The sequence below is a fragment of the Rutilus rutilus genome, assembly GCF_951802725.1.
Source record: "Rutilus rutilus genome assembly, chromosome: 9".
NCBI classification, from domain to species: domain Eukaryota; kingdom Metazoa; phylum Chordata; class Actinopteri; order Cypriniformes; family Leuciscidae; genus Rutilus; species Rutilus rutilus.
The window spans coordinates 9,550,789-9,566,606 of NC_140223.1; the positions used below are offsets into that span (position 1 = coordinate 9,550,789).

The following is a 15,818-nucleotide window of genomic DNA, read 5'->3' on the forward strand; positions in this document are numbered from 1 at the left end:
TCTCTTACGCAGTTGAAGATTGTTTAATGAAAAATTGCCACAACATGGACCTTTTCCGATCCCGTCCCCCTCTCTCTCCCAATTTGCTTCTTGTCTACTCACTGTCCTATCATAATAAAGGCAAAAATAAATCTAAAATAAATAAACCCTCGAGATTACCTCTACTCCTACGGTGGCCGCAGCACCTAGGGGTGAGGACAGACGAGGTGAGAGAAAAGGAGACAGAAGGATGAGGAGAGACAGAGTCGAGAGAGTAAAAGAAAAATAAATCTTGGTCCAGTTCCCAAAACACACTACCATCCAGTTCCCCACCAGCTGGACGACCTCCTCCACAATCCACAACGTCTGGTGGTGGTGCTGGATAGCCCTCGGTGGACGACCCTCTAACTCCTCCAACACATTGTGAGTGGCGACCAAGCGTGCCGCACAAGTCTTGAAGAGTGAAGCCAAAGCATCTTGATCGCCCCCAGGTGGCTGGTCCCAGTATAGGTCATAAACCCCGCCCTCCCCATGAAGTCTAATGGACGCGATGGAAACTAAGCAATCAAATTACACTTCAATTACATTTTTTCCAAAGATATTTTTGGTCATTTTATGTACTTTTTAACATGTTGGTGTATGTTAGTGTGTTTTTTTTTCTTTTTCTTTTCTTTTTTTTTTTAAATAAGAATGGTTTTAGTTATTTGGTGGAATAAAAACGGAAATGTGACGTCATGATTGACACCGACATAATGAATGCAGTAAACCGTTTCTGTGGGAGTGAGGACGGGACTGTGATATCGGGCATATCGAGGTCGATGTGGCGTGCAGGTGACGCTCATTAGCAATCGCATCGCCGGCCCAGCTCTGTTCCCACGGCTCTCAGCCCCGCCCTGCTTGCCAAACATTTTTTTATTGATTCTGAAACAAGTTTTAATTTTTGAAAACTGCAATATTTGTGATTTCTGTCTTCTAGGTTACAGCCAAGCAACCATGACAGGCCTTATCAGTATTCTGTAGTCATCAGGGTCCCATATCAACAGTGTACAGAACAGTTCAGTCTTGATTCGGTTTTCAACATGAACGAAATGGAAAATGCCTTCGATGATTTCAAGACTAATGGTCAGCGACGGCTTTGTGAAGTCACCCAAGACTTATTCAGTCTCGCTGCTGCAAAGCCGAGCTGGATCCAAATGGCCAGTTCTTCTGAAGAAACATTGCATTCTGAATATATTCTTATCTATCCTATAGATGCCACATATACATCTCCCCTGGACAAAATTTTGAGAATGCCAAATGATGATCAATGTGTTGTTTTGTATACTTACTACTCACCTTGCATAGAAAAGTGCATTAACGATAAAGCTGACACTATTTTGTATGACTTTTCAAACTGGCTAAACACACAGAGAACTGGGATTAAGGCTTTAGTTTTCCAAGAGATCTGGCGCAAAGACTGGACTGGTGTCAGAGATCAGTTTGCAAAGATTAATAATCTAGTGCCTCTCTATCGTTGTGTGAGGGAAAATTATCAAATGAAATGCTATAAGTGTGAAGATGCTGGCAGTGAGACGTTAAATCAAAATTGTGTGTCTTAAAAAAATATATTTAATGTCAATAATGATACTGCATATTTTCAAATCACTGTATGTCTTGCACCTAAATAAACTTGTTTTGTCCATGCATTAAGGGCACGAGATGAAAGATCACTTTGTCTGTGTTCGTCTGAAGAGTTTTGAGTGATTATAATTGTTGCTGCACCTAACTTAATTCCAGACCAATTTCAGAGAGAATCCCACCAGCAAAAATAATACAAAAGTTGTTATGGCAAAGGTGACATGATACATAATTTTTCATACAATATGATTGGTTCTTCATATATATAATTCAGCAAACCCTTATGTTACTAGGTAAAAGGAAATCTGGATTATTACTTAAAATCATGAGTTTATAAATGTAGATATCTCTCTGGTTTCATTTCCCCTTTTGTTATATTCGGACATGATTCAGACACACACACACACACACACACACACACACACACACACACACACACACACACACTGACTTTGGCCAAAGGACATTTGGGTTTCAAAAGCATATAAATATTAATCCTGCAAGAGAAAAGAAATGTTAATTATGATTAATTTGTTTAAAAAAAATCCATCACACTGTACATAAAATAATTGAACAAGTCGACACTGAAAGTGACACAATAACAGCTGTGATCGTGTGAAATAGCCTTGATGCTGCTTATATCAGCCTAAGGTTAAAAAACAACTAGAGTGAAACACTCGTGTATTGTTGCTCTTCAGTGAAACTGAAGGTTAATAAAGAGCTACAGGTAAATATTAATCTTCGTGGTTAGTCTCAATGTCACATTCAGGTCTAGTGTGAAAATGTTCAGGAACTGATCTATGCATTCACTCAATCTCTCAACAGTTAACCAAATGTTTGCAATTGATTAATCGAATTTTTCTTTATTCGGGTCTTTATATGTGCTTCATTTCCTCCTGATCATCAGAAGAGAAGCAACAGAGCTTCAGATCTGAAAATAAAAGCATCTTCTTCCTCATAATTCAAGCAGTCACAATGGTAAGTTTCAATTCAATAAGTAAACATTATTTTCTTTTCTAATCACTCTGGTCCTTCAGATCATCTTCTGCATGAATTTAACTGTTTTGTGCTGAAATGAATGATTTTTTTTCACTTCAGGCATCATTGAAGTGTGTCGTCGTCCTCTGCCTGCTTCATCTGTGTGTTCAAAGCATTCAGGGCGATGTGAACCCTGCCGTCCTTGCTAAAATGATACAGTATTTTGATGACAAGTAAGTCTGTTTATACAGTAGTCAAATCAATATTTAGTTTTAAATTAAAATGCATGTACAAAGTGTTGAGTTGATGAACAAAAAAAGGAACAAGGTAAAAAAATAAAAATATTTCTTGAAAACTGAGATAATGTCTTATGTCTTCCAGTGTCCAGCCGAAGACAAAGCCTGATGTTCAGTACGCAATAGCGATTTTTGTCCCACAGTCTCAGTGCACACAAGAAGGATCTGATATCCAGTCTGTGTTCAGCAGGGAGGATGCAGAAAATGTGAGAAATATTCTCACTAGAGGAGAGAAATGTGTGCTCTGCACTCCATCACAAAATGTCATTGCTGCACGACCAACACCAAAACCAGTGGAACATGCTGAGCATTTTCTGCTCTATCCTGTAGGTAATTCTCCAATGGACAAACTTCTAGCAAAGACAGATCAGAATAGCTGTATAGTTTTCTATTCGTACAACTCACCTTGTGTGACGAAGTGCATTCAGAGTGATGACAATATTTTACCGGGTCTTTCAAACTGGAAGAATATCCGAAAAGAGGCAATGAATGTTTTTGTGTTTGAAAAGATCTGGCAGAAGGACGCCTGGAGGAAGGATATGGAAAAAGATCTCCTAAAGATTCATGCAGAAGTTCCTCTTTATCGGTGTGACATCAACGATAATGTGATGCAGTGTCAGAATTGTGTGGAGAAAAACACTGGGAAGGTGATTCCTTTCTGTCTGCCTGAAAAGAAATCACTACTTTCCGATTTCCGAAAAATGCTTTTGTCAATGATGAAACGTGCGTGGCGTGTTAATGAATGATTTGCGCATCATATCTTTCATTAAACAGTTTTTGCCTAGCAAACATTGATTGGGCTATGAAATCAGAATTCTTACATACAGGTTTTTGGAAGGTTTTTTTTTTTTTTTAACACATGTTCTGTGTCTAATAAAATGTGATCGTGCATGTGTCCTTAGTCTATTGCCAATTTATTACGTAGACTTTGCAAACATTACATTCTGCTCATGAGTCTAGTTATCTAGTTTATTTGCTATTGAGTGTGTTCAACAAAAAAAAAACACATTGGTGTAGGATTAACTTTGAAACAATTTTCACAATTAATTACAAAGAAATGGCAAGTAACACACTAAATTAGTCCTAAACGTGAAATTTTTAAGTAATTGTAAACTAAGACAGAAATATTTTCTTATAAAATGTTTTATTTACTACAAAACTGCATCTTCAAAGATTTGGTGTCACTAATTTGCAGTGCAACACAGAGGCAAATTGCCTGTTTATTAAATCTTAGAGTCAGGAAATGGTCACTAGATGGCAATGAAAGATCAGTGCATAATTCATCGGCCCTTACTTAAATGGCATTATCAGATGACCAAGAAAAAGCAACAAATACAGATATTGACTCATATAGAGAAGTAATCTTATCAATGGAATCAACACATTAAGTGCTATATCAAATTAAAGGCTAGGCTAATAGCTAAAGGCTATCACCAAAATGACATTAAATCAAAGCTTCAAATAAACTTATCACAAATATAATATGCAGATATGTATCATCAAGCATTACACAATGAATAATTAACTTACAGATGATGCTTTTACAAACTCATAACAAAGGATGGCATCCCAAGTTGAGCAGAAGATGACTGCATGAGAAATATGATTACTTATTTCCTGAACTGCCACTAGAGGGCGACAAAACTATAAAAGTGACACGTAAACTTGAAGCAGAACAGTAGCTTCTAAAAATAGTAAAATAGCAAAACCAAGCTCCTACAGTTTTTTTACAATCACTTTGTTACTTTTTCCAGAACCTTGATGTCATTTTTCACAACTCTAGACACAAAACTCACAACAAATGATCAAAATGCACATTTTTCAAAACTCTAACCCTTTTCTCAATTGCTTGGATACAATACACATAAAACTTAGATCATTTGTTCATTCAACAAAAATCACCTGTTCAATATGACACAACTTAACATCAAAGTACTATTTCAAAAGGTAATTCACACATTACATTTCAAATGAGTGTCTATTCATTTCCTTACAATGATCTAACTATCAATTGATACAGCTGCTCAAAATGATAAGTAACTGTTGCATTACTCTTAATGCATAGTTGTATGGAAACAGACAAACAATCTTCCATGTTTAAATCATGAAAGTTTCAAGATAACGAGATTCATTGTCACCAATTAGCGTGGAGCATGAACCAATTAGACTACAATATCCATGGATGTAGCCTAATATTTTATCATAATGCTTCATCAGACACTGTGTCTATGGTCCCAAATACTGTACCACCTTTTCAGACTATTTACAGTATTGACAGTACTGCACTGTATAGATGCAGGCCCTTATAATTGCTTGTCCAATTCTGCCAACTCGTTACTGATGATTGAGTGCACATTGTGGAATGAGTATATAAAGAGTTGATTGGGATCCAATTGCAAGAGTAATCAAACTATTCGAATAATAAATTATTATAATCCGTGTAGTAAACTAAGTAAGGAATTAGAGAAGGTTATTGGGTCAGGAAATACTAAAGTAATTTGGTGTGGAGATTTTAATGCACATAGCACTTTATGGGGAAGTAGTAGTGATGATTATAATGGGGGGGGTAGTAGAAGAAATTTTAGACAATAATGGGTTAGTATGTTTAAATGATGGCAGAAACACAAGAATAGATTTGGTTCGTGGAGTTGGGTCAGCAATTGATTTAACATTGGTTTCTGAAGAGATAGCAAATAAATGTATATGGGATGTGTGGGAAGAAAATATTATGGGCAGTGATCATTATATAATTTTATGTAAGGTAGGGATAAGTGTATTGGAGCATAATGTGTTTTTAGCACCAAGATGGAGATTTAAAAAAGCAAATTGGGAAGTGTATGAGTATTTAAGCGAGGTAGAAATAACATCATTAGATCTAAACCTGATAGAGGATATAGAGGAGTGTAATGAGAAATTATGTAAAGTTTTGTTTGAGGTAACAGATAAAATTATAGGTAAAAAGGGATCATGTAAAAAAAGGAAAGCAGTTCCGTGGTGGACAGACGAATGCAGTACCGCAGTTAAAAATAGGAATAAAGCATTTAGGAAAATTAAACAAACTAATTTATTTGAAGATTTTATATATTATAAGAGAGCATTAGCTGAGGTGAGAAGAATAGTAAGAACAGCTAAAAAGAAGTACTGGAGAGATTGGTGTAATTCAATAGGAGGAGATGTTGACATTAGTGAAATGTGGGGATCAATTAGAAAAATGGGAGGAATATATAGAAATAACGTTATACCAGTTTTAAAAAATGATGTAGGAAAAATGGCTGTGGCAGATAAAGAAAAGGCTGAAATGCTGGCTAAAGTATTTGTTAAAGTCCATAGTGATGATAATGTAACAGAGGATATTAAAAAGAATAGAAATAAGAATAAGAGTCAGCATCCAGACGTGTTGATGAAAAGGAACCCTACTGGAGACACCTTAGATGCAGATTTTAGTATTTATGAATTAAAGATGGCTTTAGGAGGAGTCAAACATACATCTCCTGGAAGAGATGATATTTGTTATGCAATGATACAACATTTATCAGATAGATCATTGAAAGTGGTTCTAAATTTATTCAATAAGATCTGGAATGCAGGAAAGCTTCCTTATTCATGGAAGCATGGAATAATAATACCAATAGGCAAACCTGGAAAGGACAAATCCAATCCAATTAATTATAGGCCAATTGCATTAACTTCTAATTTATGTAAATTGATGGAAAAAATGATTGTACGTAGACTAAATTATATATTGGAAGTTAAAGGATTTATGTCACCATACCAAAGTGGATTCAGGGCAGGTCGGAATTCTATGGACGCTGTGTTAAGCCTAGAAGCAGATATCAGGAAAGCGCAGGCTAATAAAGAAGTAATGGTAGGGGTGTTATTCGATATAGAGAAAGCTTATGATATGCTTTGGAAAGAGGGACTTTTAATAACAATTAAATGTATGGGAATTGGAGGAAAGATGTATAATTGGATTATGGATTTTCTTCTTGAAAGAACAATTCAAGTTAGGATAGGAGTAGAGTATTCAGAGACATACAAGATAGAGAACGGAACTCCTCAAGGAAGTGTATGCAGCCCAGTTTTATTTAATATTATGATAAATGATGTTTTTTGTAATTTAAAAGGTGATGTAGGAAGAGCATTATTTGCGGATGACGGGGTAATTTGGAAAAGAGGACGTAATATTGCACGTGTAACACAAAGTATTCAAAAAGCAGTAGATGAAGTGGAGGGGTGGGCAAATAATTGGAGCTTTAGATTATCTGTGGCTAAAACTCAGGTTATATGTTTTACTAAAAGGAAAAAAATACCAGAGATTAAGTTAAAGTTATATAAGCAGGAATTGGAGCAAGTGCCAGTAGTCAAATATCTCGGTGTATGGATGGATTCCAGGATGACTTTTGCTATACATGCTAAAAATCTGATTAAGAAATGTAAAAAAGGAGTAAATATATTAAGATGTTTAACAGGGGTTGAATGGGGAGCTTGTAGATTATCGTTGAAAAGAATATATAATACTTTAATTAGATCAAGTTTAGATTATGGAAGTATAATTTACGGTTTTGCAAACGAGACTAGACTCAAAAAGATTGAAGCAATACAAAATCAAGCCCTAAGAATATGTTGTGGTGCAGTCAGAACATCCCCCATAGCAGCTCTACAGGTAGAAGTTGGGGTTGCTCCGGTAAAACTTCGAAGACTTAAAATAAGACTGAATTATTGGGTTAATATAAAAGGTCATAAAAAGAATCATCCAGTGAAGGGAGTACTAGAAGAATGCTGGGAACATGGGAATAAAAACATTAAAAGCTTGGGATGGAGTGTTCAAAGAGAAGTACAAGAAGCAGGTATTGAAGATTGTGATGTTAGCCCTACTGTGATATTATCCAGTATACCACCATGGATTTTTCCAATGCCAATAATTGACCTACAAATTCAAATGAAAATTAAGAATGAGAAAGACATCCTAAAGAATATTATAGCACAGCAGTATTTAGATCAGACTTACTCATCATGGGTGCAAATATTTACTGATGGGTCTAAGGATCCTATCTCTGGAAGAACAGCAGCTGCTGTATTTATTCCTAAGTTTCAAGTTAGTATCAAGAAAAGAATAACTGATCATATCTCAGTATTTGCAGCAGAATTAGTTGCCATGATGGTTGCACTTCATTGGGTAGAGGATGTAAAACCGAGATTAGTAGCTATATGTTCTGATTCGTTTGCAGCAATCACAAGCCTCGTAAGTGGAAATAAAGTATCAAGGCAAGACATTATATATGAAATATTTGCAAGTTTGTTAAGAATAAGTAGTGTAAGCTTAATAGTGTTTGTGTGGGTTCCTGCTCATGTGGGATTGGAGGCCAATGAAGTGGTAGATAGACTAGCAAAGCAAGCAGTAAAACATAATGAGATAAATGTGCAAGTGACGTTAAGCAAAAATGACGTTAAAAGTAAAATAAAAGAATTCATAAACAATAAATGGCAAGAACTATGGAATAATGAGGTCAAGGGAAGACAGTTGTATAGTATTCAGAAGCAAGTAGGAAACGGAAGAAGTGTTTTTGGGAATAGGAAAGAGGATACGATTGTTTCTCGTATTAGAATAGGGCACACACGATTAAATCATTCCTTGTTTAAGATAGGAAAACATGATACGGGAAAATGTAATTATTGTGATCAGGCAGAAACAATAGAACATGTTTTAATAAAATGTTTAAAATATGGAAAAGAAAGGTTAGTACTTAAGAGGAAAGTAAGAAAATTGGGTGTGGTAGTATTCAGTATGGAAAGTCTATTGGGAAAGCAAGTAGAACAAGTAAAAATATATAGTGCGATAATGAAGTATCTTAAAGCAATAGGAGTAGGTTGGAGAATTTGAAGTATAGGGGCTAAGTTTTTTTTTTTTTGTTATTAGTGCTTCACACTCCAGTCCAGTTGGTGGCGGTAATGCACCGGAAGTTGGTTTGCCAACCGCCATAAAACACCAAATGAAGAAGAAGAAGAAGAATTGCAAGAGCATAATGATATGTAACATGGAGCCAGCAGGTGATCCAGGTCACAATGGAGGTCAAGCAGTGGTGGGAGGAAGACGTGTTGGTCAAAGGAATGGCAGAGGACAGGCACCACTTCTGAGAGGTGGTCGTGGGCCTCGTTTGAGAGGTGTGGGGGAACGTGGTAGAGGACAAGGCCACGGACCAAGACAGCGGCAGCAACAGCATAGTGTCCAATGAAATTCGGGCAATAGTTGTAAACCATGTCATAAATAATGGCATGACAATGACTGAGGTGGCTTCAATGACACAACCAAACCTCAGGTCAACCGTGGCCTCAATAATCAGAACTTTCTGCAGTGAGAACCGGTAAGTTATCAGCATGCACTAAACATTATGCTACTCTCAATTGTCAAATGACTGCATACCAATGTGTATCACAGAATAGGTGATGTGACCAAGTGTCTTCTTACTCTAATGTTCCCTGTAGAATTGTGACCAGACCAAATAGTGGAGGCAGAGGCAAAATTCTAACTGACCAACAAGAGCAGGCTGTGGTCGATTTGGTTCGGGCCAGAAATGATATTTGCCTTACAGAAATTTGCCAGCATATCTTGGACAATGAAGACATGTTCAACAATGTGGGATCCATAAGTTTGCTGACTATTGCACGCATACTGAAAAGGCACCAGGTATCTATAAAACAACTATACCGTGTGCCTTTCGAAAAATGCAGACAGAGTGAAGCAAATGAGGACTGAGTATGTTCAAGTAAGTTCAGTTTCAAGATTGCTGTTGTAAAAACATTCCCAAAAATTCTACATTGTACGGTAATTTCTAAATCTCTTTCCAAAATGTATTTTTAGAGGGTGATGGAGCTGGATGCTGATGACGACCATCACAAATTCATATTTGGATGAGGCAGGTTGTAATCTGGCCAAGACAAGGAGGAGAGGTTGGAATTTCATTGGCCAGCGGGCAACCATCCAAGTACCTGGACAACGTGGGGCCAACATTACCATGTGTGCGGCTATATCAGAAGATGGTGTGGTGGGACTCAGACCTCATATAGGACCATATAATGCTGCTCTCCTTTCTTGATGAGCTCGATCAGGTTTGTAGAGCTGAAGGTGTGACCTATGTCATTGTGTGGGACAATGTCAGGTTCCATCAAGCTCATGTGGTGCAAGCATGGTTTCAGGCGCATGCACAATTTACCAACCTGTATTTACCCCCATACTCTCCCTTCCTTAACTCGATTGAGGAATTTTTTTTTGGAGATGGAAGGTTCATGATAGGCACCCTCATGAACAAGTCACTCTTCTCCAGGCCATGGATGACGCCTGCAATGACATCACAGCAGACCAGTGCCAGGCCTGGATTCGCCATGCCCGAAGGTTTTTTCCAAGATGTTTGGCTAATGAAAACATCCATTGTGATGTAGATGAGAACCTGTGGCCAAATCCACAACACAGAGTTGATGACAATGTAGAAGTACAGTAATCACTCCTGTTTTGTTTCTTACAGTACAAGCAAGTTGAGGAACACTGCATTTGATGTTTTACAGTACTGTCTTTTCTATTTCATAGCTAATTATTTTTGCTTTGATTCAAATAAACCTATGTTGTGATTGTACTGTAGTGTTTATAATCAATATATTACAAACTTTGTTCAGTGATTCCACTGTGTCTGTAGTATTCTCTCTAATACTGCAGTGCTTTTACAGAGATTTATTTACTGTACATGTAGTACCATAATGAAACCTGTATCACCTATTTTGTTCTACAATATTTAATGATTGTACGAACAATGACACAGTGAAACTTTTGGTTGCTTGTGTGTGCGTGATCTATAGTTATGTTTCAATGGTGTTTCAATGGTATTTCACAGTAAATTTGTTTTTTGAACGAATGATTGTGCAAGATTTCTTTAAAGATGTGAATGCTCAATGCAATGTTTTGAACATTAGACAGCCTGTGTTACAAGTGATAACCGTTTTGAGTTTTGTGGCTAGAGTTTTGAAAAATGATATCAAGGTTCTGAAAATAGTAGCAAAGTGATTGTAAAAAACTGTAAATGGCATTATTAGATGACCAAGAAAAAGCAACAACTACAGATATTGAATCATATAGAGAAGTAATCTTATCAATGGAATCAACACATTAAGTGCTATATCAAATTAAAGGCTAATCTAATAGCTAAAAGTGTGTGTGTTCCACTGGTTGGAGTTAAATTCTTATGTTAACTTTAATAGTTATGGTTAGCACAACAGCGTTGAGGGATTTTGGTAATCATAACAGGTAACAAAAGATTTTTCATGGTGATCTTTGCAGGACTCTATGACTTCACATCACAGACAATTTAAAGAGGACAGTTCTGTTTTATTAAAGTGTGTGGTTAAACTATGGACTATTTTCTAGAAAGATCAGTGTGAGTGGAAACTTCACACATAGTGAGCACTGAGAAGATTCACACTTCAACCATTCACCAAATCATTTGCATGTCTTTAAATAGAATCTTGACTGGTACACAGGTAATTCTCCAACGGACAAACTTCTAGCAAAGACAGATCAGAATAGCTGTGTAGTTTTCTGTTCGTACAACTCACCTTGTGTGACGAGGTGCATTCAGAGAGATGACAATATTTTGCCAGGTCTTTCAAACTGGATAAATCTAGGCTGCGAAAAGATGGAATGAATGTTTTTGTCTTTGAAAATATCTGGCACAAAGACAACTGGAGGAAGGATCTGGCAAAAGATTTCCAAAAGATTGATGAGAAAGTGCCTTTTTATTGGTGTAACAAAACTGATGTGATGGGATGTAAAAATGTGTGGAAAATAATAAGAAGGTCGAGCCTTTCTGGCTGCTCAATTATAAGTTATCACTTATTCTTTTCCTGAAAATGTGTTGTTGGTGATTTCCTCATGAGAAAAAAGCTGAGCTCAAACACTTCTTTTCCCCCTGATTCAAGTCTCTGAAAGTTCTCTAAGAATGTCAATATACCACATATGATGTATCTTGTGAATCTATGGTCTGAGAAGGTCCAGATCCTTTAAATGATTTTTTTGTAAATTAATTACTTAAAAATCATACAATGTGATTTTCTGGATTTTTGTTTTAGATTCCGTCACTCACAGTTGAAGTGTACCTATGATAAAAATTACAGACTTCTACATGCTTTGTAAGTGGGAAAACCTGCAAAATCGGCAGTGTATCAAATACTTGTTCTCCCCACTGAATGTGTAAGTGAATGTGTTTTGTGGTTTAAAACCTTTCTAATGATAATATTAGATGATCTATAATGCGTGATGCCATGTTAGTTTGACCCGCAGTTCAGAGAATCATATCTGCCAGATTTACAACACATCAATTCATCCACTTCTCTCAAAATGCATGAAAGTAAGTGGCCGGTGAACTGGGAGAAGAATAGAGTATACGTTATAGTTACACAATGTGTATCTGATATGAATAATATATTTATATTTGAATGGATTGTTATCGTCGCTTCCATAGACATATTTACAAATTGTAAATGTATTGTTTTGCAAGTACTTATGTGTATCACTATAAATAGTTGTGACATGACAGCACTGAGTGCATCCGTCTCTGGCTCAGCGCCAGCCAAAGCGCGAAAGCATGTTTGCACTAGCAGTTTATCATGCACTGAACGTTCTTATCACACCGGTATGATCGTACACATCAAAGGCTTAAGTGACTCATTTGGGGGGGATTTTTTTTTTTTTTTTTGCGAGGGGAGTTGGGAGGAGCAGTAGCACAAATAAATGCAATAGCTTATTAAAGTTATCACTAAAATAAACAGTTCAGTTAAGTCTAACAGCAGTATTCAGGCAAAAAATACTACACAAATTGAATAAAGGATCAAATGTAAAATAACACTGTATAATCTTCCCTGAATAAATTAAATACAGATTGATCCTTACAATTAAAGTTACAAAAGTGGTTCAGTCAAGAGCAGTGAGTGATTTTCGCTTTGTCTTCTATTGTTTCATTAACATTAATGATGCATTAGGTATATTAGGCTGCTGTCACTTTAAGACCAAAGCACGGATCCAATATACTGTTACACATGCGTTTTCTTTCTCAACTGTTTACGCTTTGAGGGTGTATGTGTGCACCATCTCTCAGAGAATACGCAAGTGCTGAATGGTTTAAAAATGTTTGAATCTTTAAATTGGCGAGATTTAAAAAGATGTGCATATTATAAACATTAGTGACGATGTGACACTGCCCTGATTGTGCAAGTGACAATTCCGTCAACTGTCCAGCTCGCTTAGTGTAGACGTCATGTGGTGATGTCAAGCCATTAGTGCATTTTGAGAGTGAGAGTGCTGCTTCACTCACACTGTTTGTGAGATAACTTCTCACAGAAAGTCTTCAAATTACTGATTTGTCAAAAGTTACTTAATTATGTTGTAGGAATTGTACATCACCTTCAGATTTATCATTATTAGACACCGCTGCAAACATGTCATATATGCCATACCTATCCACAGCAATTTGTAACTATTTATGTTTTGCTTAATTAGTGACTAATTCGTATTTATTCGTACGATCTCACTTGCGCATAGGCCTATATCTACGATCTGTTTAAACCCAAATTATGGATACGTTTAGGGGCGGGGTAAGCGGTGGTCTTTTAGCGGTGAGTTTATTTTAAAAATTCGATGTTTTTGTATGATTCAAATCGTATGAACTCAAAAAATAGTTACATTTTCCAGTTAGATCGGGTTGGCCATACCTCTCACAGCAGACAATTGCCTTTTTTTTACATCTTTAGCTTCAGATCAGTTTCTGAGATATGCAAATTGAGAGACTGCGATTGAGTCATTAGAAGCGGTTATCGGCCAATAGCGATCTGTAGCTAATCAATCGAAGCACCCCTAGTTTTAGCTGTAGTGCGGTTAGCTCTGTTTAACGCCAGGGTTGCCAGGTTTGCGTAATAAAACCAGCCCAATTGCAATTCAAAACCCGCCCAATCATGACCAAAACAAGCCCGCATTCCGGGGGTTCCCCGGTAAAAAAAAAAAATCACGTTTTAGGGGTAAAAATCGCATTGCCTTGAGGGGGTCGCTTCAACCCGCAGACTAAAAAAAACAACAGTGTTGGTAACACAGCTATGTTTAAAGTTTAACACATTTACACTCTGCAGAATTCTCAAAATCAGTGCAGAAAGTGTGACCAATTATCAGCTATCATTAAACAAGTGTGAACCACACAATGCCACCCATGCACTAATGGTTAAACACTAATAGAATTTGTGAATTATAAACTTACAATTGGGTCCCAATATATGCCTTATTTCCTCATAAGCACTACCAGGAAAGAAACAACTGCACTGCAGCTCTTAAAATATAATAATCTTCTTCCTCATAATTCATCAGTCACAATGGCAAGTTTCACGTCAATAAATTAACTTTCTTTTCTTTTAAACACTCTGCTTCTTTAGATGGTCTCCTGCATGAATTTAACTCAAGTTTTGTGCTGAAATGAGTGATGTTTTCACTTTTTAGACACCTATAGTACCATTGAGGGGTCTCATCTTCCTCTGCCTGCTTCATCTGTGTGTTCAAGGCATTCAGGGCGATGTGAACACTGCTGTCCTGGCTAAAATGACACAGTATTTGTATGACAAGTAGGTCCATTTGTACATCACATTACAGTCAAATGAATCAATATATGCAGTTTTTGAATTAGTAAAGTGCATGCAAATTTGAATTAAGTTTGAATATCAAAATGCACAAGGAACAAAGCAAATACAATGTTTATTGAGAATTATGATAACCTTGTGTTATTTTATGTCTTCCAGTGTCCAGCCGAAGACCAAGCAGCAAACTGATGCTCAGTATGCAATAGCGATCAGTGTCCCACAGGATCAATGTACAGATGAAGGATCTGATATCCAGACTGTGTTCAGTAAGCAAGATGCAAAACATGTAAAAGATAAGCTCAATAAAGGAGAGAAATGTTTACTCACTGAAAAAGAGAAATGCACATCATCAGGCAATGTCATTGCTACAATATAAATAAAATGGCCAGATATAAATAAAAAACCAGAGGAAAATTCTGAGTGTGTTCTGCTCTATCCTCTAGGTAATTCTCCCATGGACAGACTTCTAGCAAAGGCAGGTCAGAATACCTGTGTAGTTTTCTATTCGTACAACTCACCTTACGTGAAAACATGCATTCAGAGCAAAGAAAACATTTTAAAGGGCCTTTCAAACTGGATAAATAAAAATAAAGATGGAAATAATGCATTTGTCTTCCAAAAGATCTGGCATAAGGACATCACAAAGAATCTGCGAGAAGAATTTATAAAGATTAATGAGAAAGTGCCTCTTTATCAGTGTAAGAGAACCAGTGATGTGATGAAATGTCAGAAATGTGTGGAAAATCAAATTGTGAGTGATTTCTGTCTGCCTGAAAAAAAAAATGAAAAAAAAAGGGAAGTAATTTTCCTTTTCTTGAAAATGCTTCTATCAATGATCAAACTGTGGCATAATAAATCTTTCTTCATTCTTGAACTCCTGTTCTTCTACTCTTGCAGTGTGAATACAAATGTGCCTTTTTGTATTTTACACAGAGACAATATCATTCTTGAACTCCTGTTCTGAACTCCTTGAACTCCTGGAAGAAAATGTGCCTTTTTGTATTTTACACAGAGACAATATTCACACATTCAGTAGAACATGGTGTCATGTAAATGGCCCCAAAGATATTTTGTTTTTCCATTCAGTTATATTTCTGAAGAAGAAGTTGAGTGTGACTGAAAACTTGCAGTGTATGCTATGTCTAATCCTGTGGTCTCACAGTGATGTAGTCATATCATTCACACATACTAAACTGAGTGTCAAACAGACTGCAAGGCCCTGCAACACATTGCAAACACTGAACACAAATGCTGCTTGCACAAGGCAAACACCTCCTGATGAGCCTG

At 36.6% G+C, this 15,818-nt stretch overlaps 1 protein-coding gene and 1 pseudogene across 2 annotated transcripts; both read left to right on the forward strand.

Moving 5' to 3' along the window:
* Nucleotides 1-2,445: 2,445 nt before the first annotated feature.
* LOC311297758 (uncharacterized protein) lies at nucleotides 2,446-3,769 on the forward strand. The gene is made up of 3 exons (XM_084420192.1): nucleotides 2,446-2,574; nucleotides 2,695-2,807; nucleotides 2,956-3,769. The coding sequence occupies exons 1-3, from the start codon at nucleotides 2,572-2,574 to the stop codon at nucleotides 3,614-3,616; spliced, it is 777 nt and encodes a 258-aa protein (XP_084276318.1). The 5' UTR covers nucleotides 2,446-2,571; the 3' UTR covers nucleotides 3,617-3,769.
* A 5,380-nt stretch (nucleotides 3,770-9,149) lies between these two features.
* LOC311297330 lies at nucleotides 9,150-15,433 on the forward strand (annotated as a pseudogene). Its single transcript has 5 exons — nucleotides 9,150-9,232; nucleotides 9,354-9,555; nucleotides 14,395-14,516; nucleotides 14,691-15,256; nucleotides 15,429-15,433. The product of its transcript is annotated as an uncharacterized misc_RNA (transcript).
* Nucleotides 15,434-15,818: the final 385 nt, after the last annotated feature.